Source organism: Hemitrygon akajei, chromosome 4 (genome assembly GCF_048418815.1).
Source record: "Hemitrygon akajei chromosome 4, sHemAka1.3, whole genome shotgun sequence".
NCBI classification, from domain to species: domain Eukaryota; kingdom Metazoa; phylum Chordata; class Chondrichthyes; order Myliobatiformes; family Dasyatidae; genus Hemitrygon; species Hemitrygon akajei.
The window spans coordinates 158,774,236-158,786,599 of record NC_133127.1 but is presented as its reverse complement, the minus strand read 5'-3'; the positions used below and the strand labels follow the sequence as shown (position 1 = coordinate 158,786,599).

Below are 12,364 nucleotides of genomic sequence, written 5' to 3'. Positions count from 1 at the left end.
AACTAGAATGAGAATTTTATCTGTTGTAATTGTTATGGATAAAACAGTTGCAGGGATCCTGTCACGGGAAGGTGGAAAGAGGTGGATACGTACTGACACCAGTGAGTTACCGGTATATTATTTTCCACAGATTTTGAGTTCCAATGTTGTCTAACCTTAATCCTTACTTTTGCCCATATTTAATCAGATTTTTTAAATTTATCACAGGTTCATTGAAACACATAGTGAAATAGGCCATTTGCATTAACAGCCAATACAACTTCAGGACGTGCTGGAGGCAGTTCGCAAATGCCTTAGACAGTTGTGCAGGTCAAGTCATTGGTAGATTTAAAATGGAGATTGATAGATTCTTGATTAGTCAGGACATCAATGCTTATGGAGACAAGTCAAGAAAATCGGGTAAAGAGGGATAATAAATCGGCCTTGTTGGGATGGCACAGCAGAGTCAAAGGACCAAATAACTTATTTCTGCCTCTATTCCTTATGGTTCAATAGGAGTGCTGGGCCCCATTTGTGCTTGTTTGCATTAACGATGTGGATGAAGGACTAAGCACAATATATTCAGCTTTGCTGATTACACAAATCTATAACGCAGTGTGGGCTGTGAAGAACATATAGGGGGCTTTGGGGAAATAATAGATAAGGTACGTGAATGGGCAAGGGGCGATTGAAGAAACATAATGTGAACAAATGTGATGTCATCCCACTTTGTTGGAAAAGCAAAAAAGTGAGAGAATGAGAGATGTTGTTCTGAGGGAATTTGGGTATTCTTGCACACAAATTAGTTCTTAACATACAGATTCAACAGGCAATTAGAACGAGTTTGAGTAGAAGAGCAGAAAAGTCTTTCCTCAATAATGCAAGACCTTGGTAAATCCAAGTCTGGCCTTCCTACTCATGGAAGGATTTACTTTTGATAGGGGGGCCATGACAAATAGATCGCATTGATTCCTGGAATGACAGGTTTGTTGCATCATGAGAGATCAAACAATTTCTAAGAGATTTCTATTCCTCAGAAATTATCACATCCAAACTTAAGCCTGTTGCAACTGAAAAGGTTGCTGGTAAAAAGCCTGAAGTTCAATAATGTGCAGAAGCACTAAACAACACCACTTTAAACAATTTCTGAATTGCATTACCACTACAATTTGCATAATGCTGTACAGGTCTGTACAGTGGGTACAATCTCAATGACACTCCATTCTACTTTGAAGCATCTAGACAACAGCAAAACATACATCAGGCAGCTAACAGCTTGCCATTCTGTACTATTATCCCCTCAGTATTACTCACAAGCCTTCTAAGCTTAGGCCTCTGTACCTTCCTCTGCAACTGTGCCCTTGACTTTTTCACAAACAAGAGAACATTTGCAGATGCTGGATATCCAAGCAGCACCCACAAAACGCTGGAGGAACTCAGCAGGCCAGGCAGCATCTATGGAAAAGAGTAAATAGTTGATGTTTCAGGTCAAGACCCTTCATCAAAACCCTTTTTCTGATGAAGGGTCTCAGCCCAAAAATCGACTATTTACTCTTTTCCATAGATACTGCCTGACCTGCTGAGCTCCTCTAGCATTTTGTGTGTGTTCCTTCGGGAGACCGCAGTCAATACGGATCAATGATAACATTTTTACCTCATTGACAATCAACAGGGACATCTCATAGATGCGTGCTTAGCTCACTAATCTTGAGCACTCACAACTGGGTGGCTAAGCACAGCTCAAACACCATCTATAACTTCACATATGACACCAATATTGTTGGTAAAATCTCAAATGGCAATGGGGAGGGTGTACAGGATAGATCAGCTCACCCTCACATTCAAAGTCAGCAAGAGCAAGTAAATGATTGTGGACTCTAGGAAGGGAAGTCCAGAGAACGCAGACGAGTCCTCACTAAGGGTCAGTGTTGGAGAAGGTGAGCAGCTTTAAGTTTCAGGGTGTCAGCATCTCAGAAGATCTATCCTGGGCCCAACACATTGACGGAATTAGGCAAAGGAACATCAGTGGCTCTACTTAATTAGGATTTTGAAAAGATTTGCTATGTCACCAAAGATCTTTGCGAAGTTCTACGGATGTATGGCAAAGAGCATTCTGACAGGTTGCATCACAGCCTGATACAGAGTCTCCAATGTATAGGATTGAAAGAGGCTGGGGTGGGGTTGTGGTTACAGGCTCAGCCAGCTCCATCAAGAGCATCTTCAAAAGGCAATGTAGCATCCATCACTAAGGAGCCGGTAACCATAAGGACATGCCCTCTTCTAGTTACTACCGAAGGGAGGGGGTGTGGGAGCAAGACCCACACTCAATGATTCAGAAACAGCTTCTTCCCCTCCATCATCAGATTTCTTTCTTTTTACAATATTTTTATTCAGAAGAAAAAAAACAAGATTTACAGAGTGCAACACATAGATACATCTCAACATAACTTGTGTACATTCATATATTGTAATAAAATTGATCAAAATGTTATAGCATAACACATAAAAGTATACCACTATGTAATCAAAAATTTGAAGATAAGTCATACATCATATAAGAATTTTTTTTAATAAAAAAAGTCAACCCCCTACCAACTACCAAAGAAAAAAGCTGATGGATGACAATGGATAATTAGAAAAAAAACATATTCACTTAAGAGAAGATAAAAGTATACATAAAAGTCTGTGCACTGTTAAACTTTTTAAAATTGGAAAAGTAATTTAGGAAAGGTCCCCAAATATCATAAAAAGATTGTTTTGAATTTAAGACTGAGCAGCGGATCTTTTCTAAATTTAAATAAGACATAATATCACGTAGCCATTGAAGATGTGTAGGAGGGGTAGACTCCTTCCATTTAAGCAAGATTGCTCTTCTTGCTAAAAGTGAGGTAAAAACTAAAACTGTAGGTTAGGAGTATTTAAAGTTATATCTTCATTTGCAATAATACCAAACAAGGCAGTAAGGGGATTTGGGTCAAATTGGACCCTAAAAAGTTGTGAGAAGGTAAAACTTTTCAATTATCCTGTTTATCTCAGGATCTCTTGCTTCATTTGACCAATCGTCAAATAAATTTGCACTCCCAAAAACACATTTTTTACAGATTCCTTCAAATTAGAGATTTTCTACGTTTCCAATTAGCTACTTTTCCTATAGGTCCTGATAAAAATTTACTGGACGATCTTTTAAATTTAAAACCTTTTGTTAATGGTTCTATTACCGGTATCTATAACTTGTTGATTGATTCTAGACAAGACTTTTTACATAAAATAAAAAAAGCTTGGGAGATGACCTAAATTGTCAGATTTCTGATGATAGATGGAATAAAATTCTTAAACGGGTTAATAAACCATCTTTCTGTGCTCGTCATTCTCTTTCAATTTAAAGTGGTTCATAGAGCTTACATTTCTAAACAGAAGCTGTCCAGTTTTTACCCGAACGTTTCTCCACTTTGTAATAAATGCAACTCTGCTGATACCTCTTTAATTCATATGTTTTGGTTTTGCCCATCATCAGATTTCTGAACAGTCCACCAGCACCAGCTTATTATTTTTTGCACTATTGAGTTTGTAATTTACAGTAAACGTTATGTCTTTGCTCCCTAGTGCTATAACAAAAACACAAATTCACGTCATGTAAGACAATGATAATAAAACTGGATTCTGATCCTGAAGTGTAATGCAGGAATATATTCTATGCAAGGTTATAATATTTTAATTAATTGTTAATTGAACATGGTTATAAGCACAAGAGACTCTCAGATGCTGTAAATACATAGCATCACACAAAATGCTGAAGGAATTCAGCAGGTCGACTATTTTATTTCCTTTCATAGACTATGCCTGACCTGCTGTTTTTTTCCCTTTCCAGTATTTTGTGTGTGTTAAACATGGTAATGATTCTTTACCTCTATATCCAAGGGCATTTTTAATCTCATTTTTTCAGCTACTTGGCTCAGTACGTTAAACGGGGCGAAGATCTTAATAATCTGTTTTGAGTGTCTCCGTTCTTCCCGCCTGTTTGCGTTGTCTTCTACCTCTGTGTTTCCTCCACTCTGCTCCCCGGTCCGCTCGGTCACGTCGGGGACCAGGCAGAGCCCAGTCTTCTTAACTTCGCGCAGAAACTCCATTCGCTCCCTAGCGAACAAGTGATCATCGTTGTCCTCGTAAATGAGCACGTAGTCGATCACCCGGAGCTGCTCTGTTCCGTCCATTGCCCTTCACGCAAGCCTTCGGCTCTACACAGCTCTTCGATTGCTAGCAAAGTAAACACACGCCAGCCCGTTCGGCCGCAACCCGAACCTGTTCTAGGCTGCTTCCTCGTTTGTCCTATTTATAGACAGGGAACTGCCACCGTCTCGTTGAAGTTCATGGGACTCTGACCCGTAAGTTGTGGGGCTAAGGTGAAATGGGAGGGGCTGAAGCCCTTCTCAGCAGCTGGTAGCTGGGATTTTAACCTTGGGTCTTCTGAAAGTCACTCCTTAATGTCAATGTTAGATTCTGGCTGTGGGGTCTGTTTTATCCATAAACATAATCAGGGAGATTGACTGGTAGCAGTCCAGCGCCACAGTGACGAGCGGTGTCGGATCGGCTGGATATTTTTAATGAAGTGTGCAATTCCTTTAAAAACTCCCGGGGCGACAGTAGGTAAAACTGAATAATTTCTAAATACTGCGCTCCTTTTCCCTTGCATATGTTAGAACCAGAGAGCTCAAACCTCTAAACGAACGGCCACCTGGCGTGGACGAGCAAATAGATGTACAACATCCCTTTGTACATTGCGCAGGACGGAAGAACAAAGGACGAGTCAGCCCAGTATTGCCTTCAATATAAACAGAGAAAGACAGATTCTACAGGTGCTAGAAATCCAGAGAAACAAACACAAAATGCAGAAAGAACTCAGCAGGTCAAGGGACCTCTATGGAGAGGAATAAACAGTTGACGTTTCGGGCAGAGACCATTCATCAAGACACGATTTAACAGGTGATGCAACATCCGTAGATAATTAATAAATGAATGGGGCGGTGTAGTTGTGGCCACGTCATCTGGGAATGATTAGACTTCCATCACCCTAGCTGCCTTGGAAAAAAATCAGAATAAATATCTTACTTGGTGTGTGTATACCATTCTTTTACAGCATAGGAGTTCATTGGGCCCATTTAGTCTATGCTGGTTCTTGGAGCAATCTCATCAGTCCCATTCCTGGTAACCTATTCTCTCTCACGTGCCAATTAATTTCTACCTATTTACACAATGGGTAGTTTATTGAAGCCAGTTAACCTACCAATCTGACTGACAACAAGGTCAAGGAACTGGAGCTGGTGCTGAACTTACGCAGAACTATCTGGGAGATTGAAGATTTCCCAGAAGGGACTTTTACTGAGGCAGTCACATTCAGAGCCCAGGCTTTGGATAATAGATGGGTGACCACCAGGAGAGGTGGGTGGTAAGCAGTTAGTACAGGGTTTCCCTGTGCCCATTCCCCTCTGCCATAACTATACCCCCTTTGGATTCTGCCTGGGGGAATGGCCTATCAGGGTACAGCAGCAGCTAAGTCAGAGGCACTGTGGCTGGCTCTGAGGCTCAGCAGGGAAGGGTAAAGTCAAATAGTGATAGCAGACTCAATAGTTAGGGGGACGGACAGGAGATTCCATGGCTACAAAAGCAACTCCAGGTTGTTATGTTGTTTTTCAGATGTTAGGATCGAGGATGTTTCAGAGTGGCTGCTGAAGATTCTCAAGAGGAAGGGTGAGCAGCCAGAGGTCATTGTGATCATTGGCACAAATGACGTAGGTAAAAGGGGGTGGGGATCCTGCACAGTGTGTACAGAAAGTTAGTGAAGAGACTGAAGAGTAGGATCTCCAAAGTAGTCGTCTCTTGATTACTCCCGGAACCCTAGGCTGGTCAAAAAGGCAGGCAGGTAGGCAGAGGGGATGGAGTGGCTTTGTTGGTAAAAATTAAAATCAGATCCTTAGAGGTGATATAGGATCAGCAGATGTAGAATTCTTGTGGGTACAGTTAAAGAACTGCAAGGGTAGAAAGACCCTGATGGGAATAACATACAAGCCTCTGAGCAGTAGTCATGATGAGGGATACCAATTGCCATAGGAGATAGAAAAGACATGTAAAAGGGGCACTGTTATGTCAGTCATGGTGGATGTCAATATGCAGATAGATTGGAAAAATCATGTTGGTGCAGGATACCAAGAGAGGGAATCTGCAGAATGCCTAAGTGATGGCTTTTTAGAGCAGCTTGTGGTTGAGTCCACAAGAGGAAAGTCAATTCTGGATTGGATGTTGTTTGATGAAACATATTTGATTTGTGAGCTTAAGGTAAAGGAGCCCTTAGGAGACAGTGACCGTAATATGATAGAATTTACCCTGTAGTTTGAGAAGAAGATAAAGTCAGGTATATCAGATTTACAGTGGAGTAAAGGGAATTACAGAGGCATGAGAGAGGAGCTGGCTAAAGGTTGATTGGAAGAGGACACTAGCAGGGATGATGGTAGAACACCAATGTCTGGAATTTCTGGAGGCAATTGGGAAGGCATGGGATAGATGCATCCCAAAGGTGGAGTACTATTCTAATGGGAGAATGAGGCAACAGTGGTTACAAGGGAAGTCAAAGATGGGATAAAAGCAAAAGAAAGAGCTCATAACATAGCAAAAATTAGTGGTAAGTTAGAGGATTGGGAAGTTTTTAAAAACCAGCAGAAGGCAACTAAAAAGCCACATGGAGAGAAAAGATGAAATATAAAGGTAAGCTACCCAATAATATAAAAGGCGATAGATATCAAAGGGTTTTTTCAGACATACTTTATAAAGAATAAAAAGGAGGTGAGGATGGATATTGCACCACTGCAAAAAGATGTTGGGAAGGTAGTAATGGGGGACCAAGAAATGGCAGATGAACTTAAGAAGTATTTTGCATTAATCTTCACTGTGGAAGGCCCTAGCAGTATGCCAGAAATTTGAGAGTATCAGAGGGCAGAAGTGAGTGTAATTGTTATTACTAAGGAGAAATCGTTTGGCAAGGTGTAAAGTCTTAAGGTAGATAAGCCAGATGGACTACACTCCAGGGTGCTGAAAGAGGTGGCTGAAGACATTGTGGAGGCATTAGTGATGATCCTTCAAAAATCACTAGATTCTGGAATGGTTCCGGAGGACTGGAAAATTGCAAATGTCACTCCACTCTTTACGAAGGGAGGGAGGCAGAAGAAAGAATATTATAGGCCATTTAGGCTGACTTCCGTGGTTGGAAAAATGTTGGAGTCCATTATTAAGGATGTGCTTTCGGGGTACTTGGATGCACATGATAAAGTAGGCTGAAGTCAGTATGGTTTCCTTAAGGGGAAATCTTGCCTGGCGGATCAGTTGGATTTTTTGAGGCAATAATAGACAGGATAGGCAACAGAGAGTTGCCTACTTGGATGTCGCTTACTTGGATATTCAGAAGGCTTTTGACAAGGTGCCACATGTGAGGCTGCTTAGCCAGATAAGATGGTATTACAGGAAAGAAACTAGCATGGATGGAAGTTTTACTGACTGGCAGGAGGGAAAGACTGGGAATAAAGGGAGTCTTTTCTGGTTGGCTACTAGTGACTAGTAGTGTTCTGCATGGATTGGAATTGGGGCCGCTTATTTTCACATAATGTGAAAATAATTCTCATGATTTTCACATGTAAATGATTTAGATTATGGAATTGATGGCTTTGTGACCATGTTTGCAGATGATACAATAATAAGTGGAGGGGCAGATGATGTTGAAGAGATGGGGAGTCTGCAAAAGGATTTAGACAGGTTGGAAGAATGGACAAAGAAGTAGCAGATGGAATATGCGTAGTGCAGGGAAGTGTATGGTCATGCACTTTGGTAGAACAATCAAAGGCTTAGACTATTTTCTAAATGGGGAGAAATTCAAAAATCAGAGATGATTGTATACTCTTGGGAGTCCTTGTACAGGATTACCTAAAGGTTAATTTGTATGTTGAGTCAGTGGTAAGGAAGGATATCCAGTTAGAACTGAGATAAGGAGGAATTTCATTAGCCAGAGGGTGGTGAATCTGTGGAATTCATTGTCACGGATGGCTGTGGAGGCCAAATCATTGAGTATAGATAAAGCAGAGGATGATATGTTCTTGATTAGTCAGGGCATCAATGGTTATGGGGGGAAGGCAGGAGAATAGTGTTGAGAGGGATAATAATTCAGCCATGATGGAATAGAGGAACAGACTCAATGAGCCAAGATACCTTTCTCTTCTCCTGTTTCTTATGGTCTTATGGTCAAGTAACATATTTTTGCAATATGGGAGAAAACCACAGCAGCTCAGGGAAATCTCATGTGAACTTTGTCGTGGTTTCTCGTGCCCCACAAACGACCAGGAGACGCAGAAGATTCTTCAAGAAGGGTTAAACTTTAATTTGCAAATCAAAGCTGAGACAGTCATTGAGCTAGTCGCTGATTGCCCACCGATCCTTGTACATAGCATTTTTTGTAGCCATCTCCTGGTTTAGTTGCATTAGCATATCCAATCGGTCTACAGTTGCGTATCACAAGTACATCGGCCACTATTGTTTCTACCCATTGACTTAATCCTGTTCTAATCTACATCTCTTAGCTACCTCTCATTAACACACCATTGTCTTCTACATTCTTAAGATTTCATTCTCCTACTAAATTGGATACATGCATAGCAAATAGCAAGTTCAAAGCTGACTACATAGTTTTGGTTACACAGTAAAAAATGCAACTTTTATACTCCAATAAGTTCACACATCAGGCTCTGGAGGTCAGAGCCAACTCTGGGTTAGAACCCAATCTGTGAGGCAGGAGCACTACCTGCTGCCATGCCTTCTCCAGTAGAAAGATCACCAGGCATGCTCAGTGATGTCTGAATATTCAGATGGTGTGGATTTTCACACCAACGCTGGCCATAATTTGGGAGATGAGCCTGCCTTATCTTCAGTTCAAGGAGATCAAACTTTCCTGGGCCACTCATGAAGATCTCAAGGGGTTAACAATCTTACACATTTGCAAAACTGCTGAAATTGGCAGAGGAGCATCCGACGGGTCTCCTGTCCTGTGGCGACCAATGGAGCAGTTGCAGCATGCAATATCTCATCTACCTCATCAACCACCCAATCTGTGGCAGAGCCCATGGAAAAGACCTGCTTTAGTCCTGCCATTCTATGTTGGCCATGGATGGAGGTAAAACAGGGTGGGTAGGTGGCCACAGAGGTCAAGGAGGATCCTGTGACTTCAGATCACAGTGATGGACAACACAAGGTGATTAGGCTGTTATGAGGAAGAGGCATTAGAGTTGGATGGACCAGATTCATGATTAAGTCATAAGGGTGTGATTGATTCACAACCTGTAAATGTGGCTGGGAAGGGTAAACATTCAATTGGGCCAGCATCACAAGAGTGGGTTGGCCAAAGAGGTGAGAAGAAGCCTTATCAACATCAGCTGAAGTGAAGAGGTGGTGTGTTAGTGCTGGCCTGCACAAGATGGGAATGGACACCAAAATAAAATAAACCCAGACATCATCTTTTGTCACGACTTGCTTAGGGCAAAGGCTAGCTTGCTTCCACTTTATTTCTGTGGGCTTTAAAAGCGAGGACTTTATCCTTCAAAGTGCAGGAGACTGAGAGGTGATCTTATTATACAGCCATCTTAACTGAAAGGATAATTTTGGTTCATATCAACTCCATACATTGATGTACGAGGCAGTGCATCTTAACAACTGGGTGACTTTTTTAAAAAATGTGACATAACTTCATTTGAGCCTAGCTTTTTTCACAATGTTTAGTAAAGGACTGAAAGGACACAGCTGAAAGGCATTAAATAGGGTGAGCATTCAGAACATTAACAGCATTGTGGAAAAATGAAATATTGGGATAGTTGCTGTGCATATTTATTGAAAATCAAGTAATTGCAACAGATACACAATTCTGGATTTCTGCCTCATTAGCACGTTTATTATTCAAATACACTTTTGTACCGACATCAAACGTGCTGGTCATCTTGCCGTTAACTATATTAAAATGAAGCTTTGATCCAAATTTCTGGATGAAAATATCTCTTAGCAGGAGTTACATGGAAAGGCGTTTCACCAAAAGAGTATGGGGGAGGGGTGGGCTGTGATGGAGAGCTCCTTATGCTGAAAATCGGTGAGGAGTGAAGTCTTGTTCATTGCACATTGGGGAGTGCAGGGATTGAGTGTTGGTAGATGGTATCAAGGTGGGGGAGATTCAGCATCATGTTATATCAAAGTACTATTTCAATAGACTTGGAGATGAACTGCTGTGTCCAGCATGGAATCTAAATGGGGGAGGCAGTGCTAAGTTGGGATGTCTTGAGGTAGCTTTGCCAAATCAGAGATTGCAGGCATCACAAACAAGAGAAAATCTGCAGATGCTGGAGATCCAAAGCAAGACACACAAAGTGCTGGAGGAATTCAGCAGGCCAGGCAGCATCTATGGAAAAGAGTAAACAGTCGATATTTTTTTAGGCTGTGACTCTTCTTCAGGACTGGAAAGGGAGAGGAGAAGTCAGTAAAAAAAGTGGGGGGAGGGGAGGAAGAAGTACAAGATGGTAAGTGATAGGTGAAAATGGGAGAGAGCCAGGTGGTGAAATAAAGAGCTGAGAAGTTGATTGGTGAAAAAGTGAGAAGGCTGGAGGATGGAGAATCTGATAGAAGAGGATAGAAAGCCATGGAAGAAAGGGAGGGAGGAGGAGCACCAGAGGGAGGTAATGGACAGGTAAGGAGATTAGGCGAGAGAAATAAATGTTCATACCATCAGATTGGAGGCTACTCAGACAGAATATAAGGTGTTGCTCCTCCAACCTGAGCATGACCTCATTGTGGCAGTGCAGAAGGCCATGGACAGACATGTTGGAATGGGAATGGGAAGTAGAATTAAAATGGGTGGCCATTGGGAGATCGCACTTTTTCTGGCAGATGGAGCATAGCTGCTCAGCAAAGCGGTCTTCCAACCTATGTTGGGTCTAGCCGATATACAGGAGGCCACATCAGAAGCACCCGATACAGTAGATGACCCTAACAGACTCACAGGTGAAGGGTTGCCTCACCTGGAAGGACCATTTGGGGCCCTGAATTGTAGTGAGGGAGGAGGTGTAGGGGTAGCAGTGGCACTTGTTCCGTTTGCTGAGTAAGTACCATGACGGAGGTCAGTGGGGAAGGACATTTGGACAAGGTAGTTGCATAGGGAGTGATCCCTGCAGAAAGTGGAGGGGAGGGAAAGATGTGCTTGGTGGTGGGATCCTGCTGGAGATGGCAGAAGTTATGAGGAATTACGTGCTGGACGCAGAGACCAATGGGGTGGTAGCGGAGGACAAGAGGAACCCTGTCTCAAGTGTGGCGGCAGGAAGTTGGCGTGAGGGCAGACGTGTGTGAAATGGAAGAGTTGCAGATGAGGGCAGCGATAATGGTGGAGGAAGGGAAGCCCCATTCTTTGAAGAAGGAGGACATCTCATTAGTTCTGGAATGAAAATTCTCATCCTGAGAGCAGATGCAGTGGAGATGGAGGAACTGAGAAAAGGGGATGGCATTTTTACAGTTGAAAAGGTGGGAAGGAGTATAGTCCAAGGAGTTGCGAGAATCAGTAGGTTTATAAAAAATATCAGTAGATAGACTGGCATCCTGAACTTTCATGGACAAAGAAAATTAATGTTACTGAGGTGCAGGTCTTTAAGCCCCAGTGGTAGACTAGTGCCTGTGTAAAATGTCCATCTATTGACTCTCCATGCCTTTTGTACATTTGTTGAATATGGTCTATATTCTTTGTAAATGAAGCAGTTATTACCAGCAATTGTACTACACATAAATTCATTGACAAATAAGGTAAGTAAATACAGACATGAATTACAAATAGCGCATAAAAAGTGTCAGTAAATTTTATACCTTTAAGATTCAGACCAACACGAGGGTTCCAAATAGACCCTACTATACTCAGACTATCACTGTTGAAAGAATGAACAGATAACAAAGAGGGATTTGTTTAGCATGACATAAGATAATTCAATTATCTTAATCTGCAGGCAAACTGATTAAGATCACTGCGCTGAAGCAGACCTTTATGAAGCTTGTTTATTTACTGAATTGGGGCTAAAGTCTCATGTTGAGAATTGTTGAAACTTGTTTATCTAAGGCAGGGTTTTTGGAAAATTTGACATCTGTCCCACAATGTGAGGGATTAAAAATCTTCGTCATATGACTCCACTGCAATGTACAGGCATGTAAATGTATGTCCAATGGCTTGTAGAAAGAAGCTGTCCCGTAGCCTGTTGGTTCCGGCTTTAATGCTGCAGTACTGTTTGCCAGATGGAAGCAACTGGAGCAGTTTATGGTTCGGGTGACTGGTGTC

The 12,364-nt window shown here is 41.9% G+C and overlaps 1 protein-coding gene across 3 annotated transcripts in view; it reads right to left on the bottom strand.

Moving 5' to 3' along the window:
• The window catches only part of LOC140726842 (anoctamin-5-like), a 60,599-nt gene extending 55,828 nt beyond the window's left edge, over nt 1–4,771 (bottom strand). For all 3 annotated transcript variants that reach the window (XR_012098738.1, XM_073043735.1, XM_073043736.1), the window contains exon 1: nt 3,885–4,771. Coding sequence is in view for 2 of the 3 variants with exons in the window: in XM_073043735.1 (XP_072899836.1) it covers nt 3,885–4,190 (306 nt within the window). In the remaining variant the exon portion in view is untranslated. The remainder of the gene's footprint in view (nt 1–3,884) is intronic.
• Nucleotides 4,772–12,364: the final 7,593 nt, after the last annotated feature.